Below are 16,762 nucleotides of genomic sequence, written 5' to 3'. Positions count from 1 at the left end.
TGACAATTAATCAAATGCTGAATACCTTTTTTACATTAAGCCCAAAGGCAAGCAACTATATATTGAAGCACATGAATTTAGAGCAATCATAAAATTGAGGCAAACAACTCTTGCAGAAGATGTTTTTTTTATTTTATTTTCAATTTACACTTTGAGGCCAACAATTGGTTTTTACAAAAATAATAAAAGAAATTAAGTGTTATCTTTATTTACGGTAGAAAGGTTGCATGATGACGCCCTGGGGTTAGCTGGGCAGAGGCATTGCATAATTAGCAAAAACGGACATCAACACAAGTAAAAACAATAGATTCAAGTAAAAAGTCATGTAGTCACAATGAAGTCACATAAAAGCCTGGTGGCAATTCTTTAAAATTAAGACTTTTGCTGGGTTTCACTTTTAGTCAGAGGAGTCAAACTGAACCCACTGACTCTTTAGTCCTTTTCTTATTATGTTATCAAATAAGACATGTCCAGTAAGACTTGGAGAGCTATGTTGCTTTTAAAAAGTCAAGCTTGGTATTGAAAGTTTTAATCAAAGTATGAAATTCTTTGATAGTGAGCCTGCAGCATCAGGCATGACATCTTCAGTGGATGAATGTGTATGAACATGGACAGGCATATTCTGTTCAGTTTAACTCCCCTGCTCCACATAAAGCCTGTTGAAATATATTAATTTACTTTCTTATCGCTGGTGCTATCACTGGCAGCTGTGTCATAATGGCACTTCTCCACACATCGCCTTGGAAACCACCCCCTTACACGCTCTGAAAATCAAAACAGAAAGTTACACATTTGTTGTAGTAAATTTGAAAAACAAATTCAAACCACAGGAAAAGCATCTGTAATCCTGTAATTTTCACTGATACCTCTCATTTGCTCCTCGCTCAGAACTTTGTCTCCATACATCCACCATCTAAAGAAAAACAAACTGATTAGATGAAAACATTACAGTTTTCACCCATTTTTCAATTATGCACATTAAATCCTTAATCAGAGGATTAGCATGGTTTTTGTGTCCAGGAATTTACTTGGTGCCACGGGTGGCCAGGATGGTGTCCCCTTTGCTGAGGGGGATCCTGGGTTCCTCAGTGCAGGGAGTTCTGAAAAAGGTTTGGAGACCCTTGCTGAGAGGGCAGCAAGCTCCGTTATAGTCCTCTATTGCTCGGTACTGCACCTGCTGGCAAAGGCATATAAGACACCTAGTTATTCTGCTGGTCTGATCACACACTAAACTCAAACAATAAGTGTTCATAAAGATGTGTTGCTCAAAAACCTCATCTGACAATTTGGATTGTACCATTATACCATTATCCATGAAGTCATACAGTCACCAACCTAAACCTTACTCTTAGTTGTCTGTTCTACATGTAAATCAACACCACAGATGTGGCAGGTACTTACACTTCTGACTCGTTTATCAGCTTTCTGCTTCAGTTGCTCAATCTGTTGAAAGAGGATTTAATGATGTAACTTTTATCTCACAGTTGAAATGTACGAAGAGTAGAACTAAACACTGGCTTACTCCATTTTCTACAGGTTAAACATTAATTTTATCAATGAACATAGAGAGACAAAGACATTTCACTGTGCATGCAGGAAAAGTAAAAGAAAAAAACAAAAACAGCAGTGCACAAATAACCCAAGTCAACAAACAAACTTAACCTACAGTTAAGGTGTGCTGGTGACACTTGAGATGGACTAGCCATTCAATGCCGTCACCCTTGGGTGTCCCTGACCATGTGAAAACTTGCTTGAAGTTCTGCCAACGGCTGCCTAGGTCATAGGGGAAAATGAACTCCTCCCCTGTTTGGTAATGCTGTATTCTGTCTTTGGCCTAGTGGAAAAAAAGTGGAATGGCAGTATTTATGTGTCAGTGGGACTACATGAGTGGACTGATGTCAAGTTAGTACACTGGAATGACAGATGATCCTGGATCTTACACTGTGATAGTTGGTCATAAAAGTTCAATTTTTTGTATTTATCAGAAACCACAGTGACATTCTAACCTTTTCCTCGATCCAGGACTCAATTGAGGTCTTATTCCGAAGGATGACTTTCATCTGAAAAGGAGGCATTGAGTCATTATGACAGGCAGCTCAACGTCAGCTGGCAGTTTAAGTACATCTAGCTAAAACTACTGCAGCCCAATACAAGAGTGCTGAAATAATTTTAACAATAAGTGTATATATTTACTGATAAACACCTTTATTACTGCAAAGATTTCTAGGGCAACTGTAAATTGAATTATTTTCCTAATGTGAGTTTGCCTGACTCCTGCTATGTTCTATGTCTTGCTCAATTTCATGTAACATCTATGCTGTTTAGGATTTCCTACAATTGCTCATGAGAAGAAGACTGGCTTTGCAAGGTTAATGCTAAAATTAATATATTAAATATCACATTCCTTAGTCAACACTTTGTGTAAATTGTAACCGCTGTGCAGAATTTATGAAAATTTACCTGGATGAAAAATAGCATGCCTACAGCAATAGTGGTGCCCAGTGCTAAACCTAAGGCAAAGAGTGTAGCAGCAAATGCCGGCACACTGAAAGGCATGAAGGGCTGGAACTGACGCACTGCACTCATGTCAATCTTCACAGTGCTCCAGCCAAATGATATCTGTAGTGACAAAAAAAACAAAGCAGCCTGATGTGTGGTAACATTGACAGTGAATGATGAAATAAATTAGGCACCTCTGCCTAGATAAAAGATGTGGTGATTTATGTGGCATCAATAGCATGCTGTAGTGGGCTAAAGAGACTACTGACCCTCTCATACAGCTGAGTGTACATGGTCATAATGAAGATGATGGCAGCATGTGAGCAGCCCAGTGGAGCCAGCAGCAGGAAGCTGGTGAAGTAGGCATGGTTCAGGTGACCACAGCAGTTGTTGATCCAGGGGCAGTGATGGTCCATCTTCATCACACACCTGAGGTAGGAAAAGCAGAGAAGATGAATGCTAGGGGGATTGACTGAATGTTTGGAAGGACATAAAGTGTCAAGTTCATCGCCAAGCTAAAGTGCATTTCTTACAAAAATGAACCCAGTTAAAGTAAAGGTGGATTTTTCACCTGTATAAGCATTACATAAGAAACAAGGTCCTTACAGCAGCCACACAGGAAGAAATAACATGCACTCAAGGCATGTGCACGTTACAGCTGCAGACACACAAGCATTTGTTGTAGTGGCTCTTTGTCCGTGCTTTTTTAAAATTCTCTATAGGTGACAAGTGAATATCACACGTGAGAGAAATCCTACTGAGAGCTGGTAATAAATGAAGCTACCTGTTACATTTGCGACAGTGGTGGGATCTGGGAGCCTTGTACCCCTGGCACACTCTGCAGTACTGTAGGTACTGGGCATCCTGTAGAGTCTCCTATTTCAGAAAAAAACAAGTAAAATGGAATTTTTCTATGATGGAATAATTTTACTCTGCATTTCATCTTTTACAGACATGGTCCAAAACTGTTTTTTTGACTAAACAAACAATAGTGAAGAAGGCAAGAGAGATTTATTCTTACTGGTTTCCAGCCAAGAGGTATGTACCCAGGTCCAACAAACATAGCATTGAAGTAGTTGTAGAGAATAAGGACAGTCCAGTTGATGAGCATGAGGAAGTTAATGCTACCTCCTGTGGTGTCTAGCGGCCAGTACCAGATAACAGAATCCAGAATTGCCATGGTGGAGCATATAGCAATGACAGACAGGGCTATGACTGGACCCCAGTGGCACAGTCTCCGAACCTCATGGAGGTTCTCAAATGTCACAAATGCTGACAGAAAATTCATTTTTTCACACCAAGTAAAGGAGTAGTATTTTGGCAGTTAAGTTCCTGAATTGTATTGAATAAGCTTAAATGAGTTACTTTTTTCCTCTGCTATCTTGTAAAGTCGGTGGTGCCGATGACGCACATTTTTTTTCTTGTCTTCTCAGTGCCCAGCAACCGGCCTGCTCTTGAGTCACTGGGGCTCTCTGTGTGCCATTGTAGCTTGTCCTGACAAAGAGCCACATCGTCTTCTGTTGATCTTTGGAGCACACTATCCTTGTGACAGTTTTAAATTCCCCATCTAAAGAAAAGTCAAGAGAGAGAGATAGAGAGAAAGACAGAGTCTGACAAACACCAGAACCGGTGCTGCTACATTTCAAGACATGTTTAACTCTAAAATATTTACAGTTCAAACAGTCAAGTAAAGCTCATTCTTATTGCTGTTAACTGTTTCAAATGTCACATTGCTGGAGTTATGATCGGTTTTTTATCCATCCATCCATCCGTTCATCCATTTTCTTCCACTTATCCGGGGCCAGGTTGTGAAGACAGCAGTCTAAGCAAAGACACCCAGACCTCCAAGGCTCCAAAATTAATTTATGCTTTCTCTTAGCGCATAACACCTGACATCAAATGACCATGTCTGTCTAAATACACACTGTTTCCAGTTTACTATGTAAATCCCCCTAAAACTAATCCAATTAAAATACGACAACCCTGTAACACATCACATCTGCGAGGATTATAATGACTTTTTGTTGGGACTGTTGTACAGAATCAATTCTGCTCACTGGAGTTTGTTTGTATTGCGCTGTACAGAACAATATTTCCAGTATTTAATCTACCCGGACTGATATAAACGAGGTGAAGGGTGATAAACATATGTTAACACACAGAGCTGCAGGACAGTGACTCCCTAAAGTCACAACATCGACTCAACAGCGACCAAGAGTTATTAGCTCATGTTACCAAGCTAGCTAACTGCCATCAAGATAAAAAAACAAAACACTGCAACATTAAATGCAAACACAAGCATCGTTCATCGTATTCATGAGATTCATAACTCAGACAGTTGACATGAAAAACAATATTAGTTAGGTGATTACACTGTTGTCTAAAAAATATTTGTTTAGCATTTGGGCTAACATTAGAGCTGCTAGCTAGCTTGTTCGCCAGCTTAATAAGACTACTGCTCTGTGGTCGAAAGAGTCACGGAAAATACTGGATCTTAAAGATATAAGGAAAGCTTGCTTGTGCACGTATATGTACAGTTTTGATGAATGGATTAAAAAGCTGTCACTTTAAATTACTAACCTGGCCACTTCATTAGTTTTTCCCCAATTTCTTCTGTGCACACAGAGGACACATCCCCGAGGAGTCTCAGAAATTATTACCCTCAATTACAAATGGCACTTTTTAAAACCAGTAACTTTGTACCGCAATAGAACTGCAAAGAAATATATTTTTGTCTTGTTCGGTAAACAATAAACGCTGAGGTTATTTTAAATCCACTAGTTGAACCATTTTCATTGTCGGGAAATATAAAAACACGGTCCAGCCCAGTTCCTTGCCGAGCATATTATACTGAGACTCACGGAAGTGACTCCATTCGAGCCTTGTTGATATTTTTCTAAGCTAACTGTAAACCACAACGCGACTTGTTTTTAAACTTAAACGTCGACATGTCTTCAGACTTCGAAACATATGAACAGGACTTTGGGACCATTACAGCCGAAATAACAAGCAAAATTGGCAGAATTCCCAAACTAAGTGGAGGTAAGACAGTTACTTATGTTTATTAGCAAACGGGAGCAGGTGTCGCTTCCAGTTCTTGTGTCATTTTCATCGGTGCATTTTTTGTTATGATTAGTTATCGTCTGGTAAAAATATCTATCACACTAAAGGGTGACACAGAGCTATGGTGGTCTTGCTGTATAAAAGAACAGCTTATCTGTCACTGCTTGGTTTATTCCCCTGGTGTTTCTTCACTAGGTTTAGCCGGTGTGAAAATGTGTAACTGTGCTTCTCGGGAGATTTAGTTTTTTAGTATATAAAATATGTGACGCTATTCTTCCTTACTAATCATAATATTTCTATTAACAAGAAAATAACATACGAAGTCCATACAGAAAGTGGTCCACAACTGTTGTCCCACACAACTGATCTATTTTGTTTTATTGGATTTGTTTGTAAATATTTGTATTGTTGTAGGCTCCATGTTAATCACACTCATGAAACCAGTTTAGTTTCTGTACTCACATGGGTAGGTCTGATATATCGCATCTCTGCATTGTCTGCTCAGTGTTAGAAAAAGCAAAGTAAATTCACAACGTTATCAAAATCCATGTATTCACATGTTGGTAAATATGAAAGATGTTTTGATGAAAACACACATTGTGAAGATGTCTCTGCTAGTCATAATTAGGCAGAGTGATCCACATACTGGTTCACTTCAGACCCACTAACACAGAGACTAGTTCACCCTAAAGACTGAACCCCAAAACAAAATATGAGAGATGTAGTATATGTTGTCCAGTGCAGTGCACTTTACTTCACATACCCTTAAGGACAGACATACTCTAGACCCTGTTTTGTGGATCAGAGGGGTCACAAGAGTCGACCATTAGATCCTAACGACCCTCACGTGTGCTCGCCGCTATTGTTTACCTAACGAGCCTATTTAGGCCAGGTTCATTCCATATATTGTTGTGACATATTTTTACTGTCAGACATTATATTCTCACATTCAAACACATAACTTGTTTACTTTGCTACTAGGCGTCACTGTACCGACATTTAGCTCTGCTGTTTGTTCCTGTCAGCATCAACACTGACTTTCAGTGCATGCGCTACTTTGTAAGTTTGAATTACCATATGCAACTGACATGTGTCCTAGTTGGATGTGGAGGTAAAATAGCTACTGAGATTGCATTCGTCTAATTATTTAAAAATAAAAATCATAGCCAGTTCTTAATTTTAACTGGCATTTTGATGTGCAAAAACACCATATTTTTTTTAATTAACAGCAGTACAAAATCAGGTATCTGGAAATACAGAGAATCATAAATATGTTTCAAATGAACCACCGTGAAGGAGTACTGCTGACAGTGTAAACTAGTAGTTTAACTGTTGATTGCTAAAATGCTTTCAGCCTTGCAACACACTTGCTCATTCATTTTTCAGAGGGCAGTGTCTCTCAAAAAACCTCACTAGACTGAATATTTCTGGGCTGGAACTGCCTCTTTGAACACTCATGGCAGCCCTTTCCACACAGTAATTTCTCATTGCTTCTTCTCACCATCTGTTGACTGTGTCAGATTAAGCTCATATGAATATGTACAAAGCCAGGAAACACATTTCAACTACAAGTGGTTCATCTATGTTTTCTGCCACAAACAGAATTGGTTAAAGTTGAATTTCATTTTCTGTCCTTCTCATTAAGAGTTTTCCACCCTTCCTAAGTCCTTCTGGCTTTTCTTCCCAAAGTGGTTGAATGTTGCCCATGGTCTGACTATTTCATACATTATATAATTCCAGACAAATGGCTTTTGTCATTGCTGTTGTATCTCTCTTATTTCAAATGTGGACAATTGCTTATAATGGCCAGGACATGTGGGAAAAATATTCTGTCAATCAATGAATTATATTTTGTACATTTTTTTTGTTATCATCCCCAAAAACTTAGGTTTTAGGGAACATTGTTATATGAATACAATGAAATATTGGAGCTAGTTCCATGAAGCATGAATGTCAGTGTTTTCACCTTTGGCTGCTCATGCTGACAGATGGCCTGTCAGTCTAAGTAAAAAAAAAAAAAAAAAAAAAAAAAACAAGCAAAAAAAAAAAAAAAACAAGCCTTACCTCTGCTTTATTTTCCCTGTGCTTATGTTAATAAAACCTCCTCCTTCCATCATTAAATTGTAGTCTTCTATGCATGTTCCACAACCCTCCAGCTTAAGCCTGACTTTGAGCAAGAGTGAATCGCCTCTGGTTGTTTAATGTGTAGGTTGAATACAGGTTTTAAAAATTAATTTGAGGGCTGGCAAAAGGTAATGTTGGCCCATTGTATCTGAGAAATAAAGATCTTGGTTTATCATTTTTATGCTACGCCACAGTCCCACCACTGATATCCTTGTTTGTCTTGGAGCTTGACATTTTGTTGACTTTGCATTTTAATTATTTAAAATTCAGTTAATTATTTATCAGCTTGAAGAACTGTTAGCTCATGATTCTTAATGTATTATGTTTAAAAGTATTTAGTTCATGATTATGATTACCTTTAAGGAAGCCATAGCATTTATTTAAAAGAGAAATATTTGAACATCTGACTGATAAGATTTTCTGAGAGATTCATTTTTGCCAGAAAGTTGAGTTTGGTCTGTTTCTGTACTGGGTACCTCTGTTAGAAAACTGACATGCTGATATTTACAGTGCCAAAACAGATTGAGTAATATTGGATATCTTTTCAAAGATATGCTTTCTCTAGTTTCTTTTTCTTTCTAAATTTAATTATGATAATGTTGTATATATGTTATTCTTTATCTTAGTTCACATCTATTGTTCATTTATGTAATCGGGGATTGTGATTTGATTGCAGGGTTTGTTTATAACTGTACAGCACTTTCGTCAACTGAGGTTGTTTTGATGTGTGATAGAAATAAACTTTGACTTGACTTGCTGAACAGTGTTACTCTTGGAAATTGCACTGTTTTGTAGTTTCATGCTTAAAACAGCATTTTGCTTGACTGAAACAAAAACGGGACTGCCCGAATGAATGAAACAAAGGTGTCAGAGGCTCCTGTCTATACTCTTTGTGCATAAAGCTTATTTCTATTGTAATATAATTTGCCTAGAAAGTCTGAGGGAACTTTAATCTCTCACTTATATCCATATCCATAATTAAATGCATGCACAAATAATGCTACATTTCTGTGAGTCTTGTCAGTAGGACAAATTTAGAAGACCACTATGTCCATTTTTACAAAAGACATTTGACATGTCACAGAAAAGCACAGGTATAAATAAAATAGTGATCATTGAATTCCACTTAGCTGGTTCTTAGTCTAATATTAAGTGCAGGCAGATTTTGATGTACACATTCAAACTGGAAAATGATCAAAAGTATACTGACATCATATAGTGTTCTGTTCATACTAACATATGCAGTCTCTTTTTGGAGTGTGCTGCTTGTCAACACTTCTTTCAAATTGCAATGAAATTGGTTGCAAGGAATTAAAGATCTTTAGAAAAGATCCTTTGGTTTCCTCTTGTCAGGTTTAATTATTGAGTGGATTTTATATATTAATAGATAAAGACTAGTTTGATAATGTAAATGATTACATTTGAGAGTGTGTAACAAGTAAATTCTTGAAATCAGTATCTAACATATGACTTTTAAGGCCCTGTTTTCAATTATATTTGACTCATGTAGTCAAAAAAGCTGAAAGTTCTCCTTAAATCTCAATTAAAATCAGATTTTTTTAGTAATTTAATGACAAATGATCACTGAACAAGTAAACTGCTCTGTACTCACATCTAATATATACAAAAATTAAGTGGTGATGTTGCTTCCTTAAATAACAATTGGGCTCCACTGCAGTTTACATGCTTCTCTGGAACTCTCGTAAGTCCTAATGAGTTTCAATGGGTAATGTGGAAGAGCAGCCATGGGGTGATGTGCGGAGCGGTGCGTTAGTCATTCTGAGTGGGACTCATACTTCTGGCAAGTAAGCAAAGCTGACACCTCCCTTCCCTTTGAGTTGGCACGAGGTGTCTCACTGCTCCTCAACAGAAACCAACAAAGGCCTCATAGACGCCAATAAGTAAGAGACTTCAAATGTTGGCTCGTCATGTGGAGAGAATGTGTAAATATATCTTCAAATGTGTCCTCGTGTGTTGTTTTCTCCCATTCTCTTTCTTTCTTTCTCCCCCTCTCTTCCCCCGTTGCGGGGGAGTTAGGTTGTTGTCATGAAGCTCTGTTCCTCTGTCGGCTGATCAATATGTTGCTGTTTTTTTCCCCTTTCAGAGGAGAAGACACAGCTGGTTCTAAATGTCGACAAACAGCTTGAAGAAGTCAGAGAGTTGGTATGTCTTTGATCAGTAATTTTCTCCTCTTCCCATTTCCTAAATAATGAATTTGTGGAAAGAGGGAGTTCACAGTTTTTACTGGCATCAGACAACAGCACTTGTATTATCCTGGTGGTGACATGACATGCAGACACGCACACACACACCGCACATGGCGGAAAAGAGGCACCCTCCTCACATGATTACTTTCCAGTAATCTGCTTTTAAGTGACACCCCTGTGACACATTTCATGCCATTATCCTGAGGTGGGAGTCTTCATGTTGCTGTTTAAAAATGAGCAAAATCACCTGACAGAGGCAAATTGTTGTCGCAGTTGTCTTGTTATGTCACAGTGATTAGTTTCCTCCAAAGCTGCCACACAGAGATCTGTCTAGCCATGCATCAAATGTACTTTTACTTCATACACTGTGACATTGTTGGGCCTGTGCATGTCTATGCAATGAAGGGGCCCTCATGTTTGATTGTGTGTTTGTTTACAGAACAGCCTTCCTCTGTCACAACTTTTATCACAGCTGAGTGACGTGAGCAGGAGGCATTTTCTTTTTACAATCAACACTGGAACATATTAAAGTTAATGCAGCTGAAGTTCCTGATTTCAAAAAGTTTAATGTTTTCAGAGTTGTCACATTTTTGTGTGTTTTTGTCAGAGAATAACTTTGTATGAGACTTAGAAATGCAAGAGTTACAGAAATGCACGGATCGTAAAAGTAATGTGATCATTAGAGAGTAGGGAGGCCTAGATTTATTTATTTTTTATTTTATTTATTTTTTTAAACCGTATGTTCAAGATGTCTATAAAAATGATTATAATTAAAAATACACTGTTGGCTTGTTAACATTAAAATTTTAATTTAGATCAGAATGAACTCCAAACCTGTAGTTTTATTCCCAATTATTTATTAGTTGTGAAATTGAGGCTGTTAGCAATTAAAAATATTTGGAATGTTTTTTTTTAAGTTAACTGGATTAACTGTGGATTTTAGCTGGAGCAGATGGACCTGGAGGTGCGGGAAATCCCCATCCAAAGTCGAGCTATGTACAACAGCAGACTGAAAAGCTACAAGCAAGAGATGGAGAAGCTCGAGAAAGACTTTGTAAGTACAAGTCTACAACATTAACATTTAGATAATCCTCTTATAATGTGTGACTTCCAAAATGTGCCTTGTATACATATACATTCACTGTGACAGGAAAAAAAGCAGGTGATTCCTTTAGAATTAGTTAATATTCTGCATTAAATTTGATTTGAACTAAAAAAAAAAAAGACAGAATTGTAATTCTTTTTAAACATACCCAATACAAATTCAAAGTGATGGTGGAAAAAGTGAACCCTTGGGTTTAATAGCTGGTTAAACCTCCTTTGACAGCATTAACTCAAATTAGTGCTTCATTTAGTTGCAATTCAGCAATTGCAACATTCAAGAGTAATTCTGGACTAGTCTTTTTTTACAAAGATGCTTCAGCTCTGCTACAGACTTGAATGTGTGGCGTGAGCGACTCTAAAGGGCATTCCACAGCATCTCTGTTGGGTAAGGTCTGTGTTCTGACTGTGCTGCTCTAAAAAGTAGATTTTCTCTGTGTAGTTGATTTACTTCGATGGTTAGGATCAATGTCTTGATTCATCACTCATCACCCAGCTTCTACCCAGATTTTTCAAAAACCTGGAATAAATGTTTCCCCTGAATATTACATGTTCGTATACAGCACCCGTTTTATACCATACAGACTGTGGCAGTGGTTTCCTCTGGTGTGGTGAGCCAAGCACACTATTCTCTATGCAAAAATACAATATGATTTGTGTATGGTAGACTGATGAATAGAGATGTTAACCAGGTCAAATGATTTCTTTAAGCCTTTTACATAATATCAATCTGGCCCTCTCATTTCACTTCAGTGTTTTGTGATATGCATTTGGAGTCATCATAGCTGGGTGCCCACTTTCTGGGAGAACAGCCACAGTGCTAAATCATCTGCATTTATAGTTAGTTTGGGGACTGTTGAATATCTAAACTCTTTGAGATTACTTTGTAACCCTGTCCAACTTTATGAAAATCAATAATTCTCTATTGTCCTCTAAAATCTTTTGTTTGCAAGACGTGGTCCACATCAATAGATGCTTCTGAATAACTCGTACCTTCACTTCCATTTTTTATTCATTTACTTACTGACTCTTGGTTTGCTAACTCCCTACCTCAGTTAGGCTTGTTGCTGTAATTCTCTGAGAAGTTCACCTACTTTTCCAACCTGCAGTGAATTTTTGAATGATATATTCATTATGGACAAGTTTAGTTAGGTGTGTGTTATTACTTAGAAGTATTGTGTGTGTTTATATTTCTAACTTACATGAGGATCCAACCATAATTTAACATAAGTTTAGACGTAAATGCAGTAAAATGGTTCAGTTGGTTTTTCTTGCTATTGTACTTACATGTTGTCACTTTTGCAAATCCTTTGTGGTCTTTATCTGTTGTTTGCACCAAATTCGCTCTCTCACACACACAAACAGTCTTACATTGAAGCTCAGCAATATATTCACCAGGGTTAATTCAGAGTTCGCTTTTAAACTTGCAAGGGATAGCTGTCGAGAACAGGTTGGGTGTTTTTCTGTTGTTGCTGCAGAATCTGGCCTTGTTTAGTAATTCATAAATCACTGTATGTCTTGACTTGATCTCTAGCCTCTATCAAAGCTTAATGAACAGCCCAGTCTTTTGGGTCACTTGCTTTTAGTCCACATTTTTGGCTACCAGTATTACTCAAGGTAGTTCACTTAGTCAATAATGTTATAGAAACAAGCAATTATCCAGGTCAAATGAACAGAGTGCCTGTATCTTTTTTTGTGATCATCCGATCATTTTTCATTACCCTTGTGTTGCAAAAGTTTATTTAATTCATTATTTGTATTCAGCTTTTTACTTTGGAAAATATATAGGTCTTTAATAATATTTTCATTATTTCTTGTTTGTTATTGTTTTCTGTTTCTCACAAGATGAAACTAAACCCGTAGTGTAAACTGACCTTGAGCTGGAGAGCAGACAAGTCCTTCCTCAAATCACATATGATGTGAAATAAATCCACAACCTCAGAATGGGTTGGAAAAGCAAAAGCTGAATTGGATATTTAAGAAATTTTAAATTACTTCACAAAAGGTGACCTGGGATTGGTGCAACATTTAACCTTGTTGTTAGCGTCATTCAGTTTGGTATTGTTACTTTTAGATTTTGGCCATATAATCAACAAAGCTTTGGGAAAAGTTGAAACTGAATTGAAGGTGTAGTTTTTCTGTCAAATTTATTTATTTTAATATAGCATTTATCAAATTAGTATTTATGGGTCATTTCTGTTTAATGGAAAATGATCTTGGAAATCACTGAATACAGAATACTCTAAAGATGGAAGAGTAAATGAAAGACAACAGAATTATTAATACATGGCCAAGTGGGGTATTTTCAATTAATTCTCAAAGAAAATATGGTAAATAATGCTGTAAATTATAGCATGCATCCTATCTGTATCTTAACATTATTTTAATTACTGCTGATACTGCTACATCTCATGTCCCTCAACCCACTGACAAGCAAAATAATCTGAATTAAAACTTTATACTTCACCTTAATCCTCATCTCTAATATTTTTCATTTCTCGCAATATGCTTTTTATATAGCATAACAATTTCTCTGAAATCTATAGCTTTTCTAAATGCAGAACAAACAAGGAAACATGCATAAACAACCCATTTGGATGGAGATATCATGTGCTAGTGATCTGTGAGCACACCACTGAGATGTACTAACTGAGATCACAGACCCGATCTCTGTGCCAAGACAGTTTGCTTTCCTCGCCATGGGCCTTTAATTGGCTGACGATTAATGTTTAACTTTTCTTCTCCCCACACTTACCGTGCTTAATCATCAAGCAGCTAACACCTGCTGTGGCTGATATTGGTGCTAATTTTCATTACTTGCATTTTTATGCCTGTCTTAGGGGCATATGTGGGAAAAAGTTAACATTCACTTTTTAAAACTAAACCTTGTATGCAGACGACATACACAGAACATGATCGGATCAAAATTTTTACTTTTACATCATTACATGCTTAATTTGTATGTAAAGCAGAAGGCAGCCGTCAGATAGTCCTAGTGCATAAACAATGAGATATTGCTTTGCTTCTGACTGCCCAATTTGACAAAAGTTTGATTCTCACACCTCTGTGGGTTGTGTGGTACATTTAAAACAGGATCACCCACCTCACACAGTAACATCTAGCATATCTGGTCTTCTCCTGTAAATCGGATGCAAGTGTTCAGAAGGCAAAAACTTCAGCCCCCTCAGATGTGCCTTAGATGTACCAAATGCTATAGCCAAGCTCAGCCGTTCACTTCCTGCAGGCCTAGGGATGACACTCAGCTCGAAAGGCATCTAGTGGAAAAAAGGCAATCGCCTTTCTTTTTAATGTAAAAAGCTCCAGCTTTGTTGTGCCTTCCGTGGATATCAAGGCCTTTCCACTCCCTCACTACCCAATCTCCCCATACCCCACCCCCTGCTGCCCTCCCACGGGTGTCTCCCCCCTTAACCTGCTCTCTCATCCTCCCGTTCACCTGTGGTTTGAAGTCTTCCTACCACTGGTGTGCCAGCTTGAGACCTCATTCTTGCTCCTTTCCAGGCAGGGTCTGAGTCGACCTTAGTAACCCAGCTATTTCATCCAGGTAGACAACTTATCAAACAGGCATCCCAAAGGTGTATATACGAGAGTTAGCTTTGTTGCCTTGGCTGACAGCTTCATTGTGATAATAGTGAGGACAGTGGGGGTCTCAAAGGTGCTGGGTTGCGACAAACAGGCATTGTGGCAGTCAAAGGGGATTCCAGCCTCACCAAAAAAGTGCATGTCAGTGTGTAGGGAAAAAAATTAAAAAAGGACAGTGAAAATCCTATTTGAGCAGAATGACACGGCTCTTAACAGTGACTTTGATCAGGCAAAGAAGAGGCCTAACGTAAGCTTAATTTAATGAAATCTATTGGCTAAACAGAACTGCTGTCTTCAAAGGGCAATGTTTGGTCCGTCCCAGTGGGGAACGTGGGCGTCCACACTGTGTCCTATAAAACACAATCCAGTTTTGAGGCTCTGACTCAAATAATGAATCCTACTAACAGTAAATATGTGTTGCCTCCGACGTATGCGTGATGAGATGCCAGCTGTAAGCTGTCATAAACATTAGACCCCAGATTTAGAGTTGATTTTTGTCAGTCCTGGAAAGTCATGGTTGGTGGCATCTTCTCTGTTGTTAGTACATATTTTGAAGATCAAAGCCCTTCCTGTCGGTGCCTTTTTAAAAGTGTTGCTATCTTGCTGGTTGAATATATTCAATAATAGGAATGAATGTATGATGGGCATCTTTTGTAGTTAGTGTCCTGAATACTTCTTGAATAGATTAATCCTAAAATCTGCATCATATTTTTCTATACCTGTTTTCAAGTCTGCAGTATTTGGAAGTGTCTATTAATTGGTAACATGATGATTGGGGGGGGGGTTCACTTTGAGGCATGACTGTGCTGCTGGCTTGCACTAGCTGGAAATGTTGTTGATCCCTTTTTGCAGTAGATGGCGGTATTGCTCTAAGAATTTTCCTCTTCTTAAGGTACATGACAAGGACAATATTGGGCACATTTGCCAATTACTTTGCCTTTCTGATGTGTGAGTGCACTTGCTATGATGAATCCTTACACTTATTGCTATGTCTGACCTCATCCTTTGTGCTGTGTAATATAGATTAAAAATAATGTTCTTGTGGTATAAGCCCATTTTATAAAAACTTTATGTATCTCCTTGAGTTTTCTCTGCCCTGTAATGTTCTGAAAGTTAAAGAAGCAAACAAAAAATGAAATAGAGCTTCCTTAGGAAAGTGGAATGTCTTTTCAAAATAATTTGCAAAGTTCATCTCATGCTGTAACACAGACCATGAAGTGTTGCTCCTAATATTTCACTTCCCTACATTGAGTTTAAGGAAGTGAATATACATTATTGTAAAAGCTCATCTGGTCTTTAGTTTTGAGTTCAAGGATCCTTGTTTCTTATAAAGGTTAATTGGTAGTCATTAAACAGTGAGCTCTGACAAGTTTGATTGTTAAATACTTCATATATTATTTTCCTGTTATTAAAAGTGAATGGATGTGAGTAAGGGTTAAGGCATTTTGTGGACGACATGAGACGTTTTTTTTTTTTTTTGTTACAGTGTAGCAGGAGTCATTTCCTCAATTCAATTCTAGTTGTGGCAGAATAGAAAGCTATTCATCATAATATGCTGTGAACTACTTCACCAAAGACCATGAAGATGTTACACGATATATGTGTTTCTTTTGAAATACCTGCCATTACCCATTCATTCTTGGTGAATATGTGCATAATGTAGCTTATTACATTATTATGTGAAAAATGTGGTTTGGTCAACTTTTGATTCACCTTAAAAACACCACTTAACATCAAAAGTGGACTATTCAGTAAGGACTGAAACTATAATTGAATGTCTTTTACTCATTTCTAACTTCATTAATTCCATTGTGGATATTACTATAATTAATCCTGCTTGTGTTTTGCTGATATTAAATCATAAGGCCAACTGCCACAGGAATACAACTATCTATCCTAATTGTCTATTGCAGTATTGTTTGGAGTTACAGTCACGGTCAAGTAGGATGTCTGGACTGCTTTTTCCTTTAATAAAAACCTTTTAGATGAAATGCCTCCTAGTGTCTGCCCAGGGAGATAATTAATGCATTTCCAAAGAGTCAACCAACCTTGAAATATTGAACAGTGTATTTGCCAGGTACTCCAAGGTGAAAGGAATGAGAAAGTTGTTGGGGCTGATTTCATTTTTTATTTCTTTTTTTCAACCTGGATATATCAGTTTCATAAGT

At 37.6% G+C, this 16,762-nt stretch overlaps 2 protein-coding genes across 4 annotated transcripts in view; one reads left to right on the top strand and one right to left on the bottom strand.

Moving 5' to 3' along the window:
• Positions 1–110: 110 nt before the first annotated feature.
• Positions 111–5,320, bottom strand: zdhhc6 (zDHHC palmitoyltransferase 6). 2 transcript variants are annotated; one of them, XM_026316374.2, is made up of 11 exons: positions 5,080–5,320; positions 3,521–4,066; positions 3,284–3,375; positions 2,769–2,928; positions 2,461–2,619; positions 2,007–2,060; positions 1,667–1,834; positions 1,402–1,443; positions 1,029–1,174; positions 867–913; positions 111–764 (listed from the first exon to the last, which is right to left on the bottom strand). In XM_026316374.2, exons 2-11 carry the CDS (start codon positions 3,785–3,787, stop codon positions 670–672), a joined length of 1,230 nt encoding a protein of 409 aa, XP_026172159.1. In that variant the 5' UTR covers positions 3,788–4,066; positions 5,080–5,320; the 3' UTR covers positions 111–669. The 2 variants fall into 2 exon arrangements, with proteins under 2 accessions (XP_026172159.1, XP_026172158.1); XM_026316373.2 differs by having other exon boundaries at positions 1,029–1,177; positions 5,080–5,318.
• A 35-nt stretch (positions 5,321–5,355) lies between these two features.
• vti1a (vesicle transport through interaction with t-SNAREs 1A) overlaps positions 5,356–16,762 on the top strand; it is a 105,162-nt gene continuing 93,755 nt past the window's right edge. For both annotated transcript variants that reach the window (XM_026316375.1, XM_026316376.1), the window contains exons 1-3: positions 5,356–5,541; positions 9,791–9,849; positions 10,837–10,947. In XM_026316375.1, the coding sequence (XP_026172160.1) occupies positions 5,448–5,541; positions 9,791–9,849; positions 10,837–10,947 (264 nt within the window). In that variant the 5' untranslated portion in view covers positions 5,356–5,447. The remainder of the gene's footprint in view (positions 5,542–9,790; positions 9,850–10,836; positions 10,948–16,762) is intronic.

The sequence above is a fragment of the Mastacembelus armatus genome, chromosome 19, assembly GCF_900324485.2.
Source record: "Mastacembelus armatus chromosome 19, fMasArm1.2, whole genome shotgun sequence".
In the NCBI taxonomy this organism is placed as follows: Eukaryota; Metazoa; Chordata; class Actinopteri; order Synbranchiformes; family Mastacembelidae; genus Mastacembelus; species Mastacembelus armatus.
Note: the sequence above shows the minus strand (reverse complement) of the source record. Positions and strands in the feature narration are given on the sequence as shown.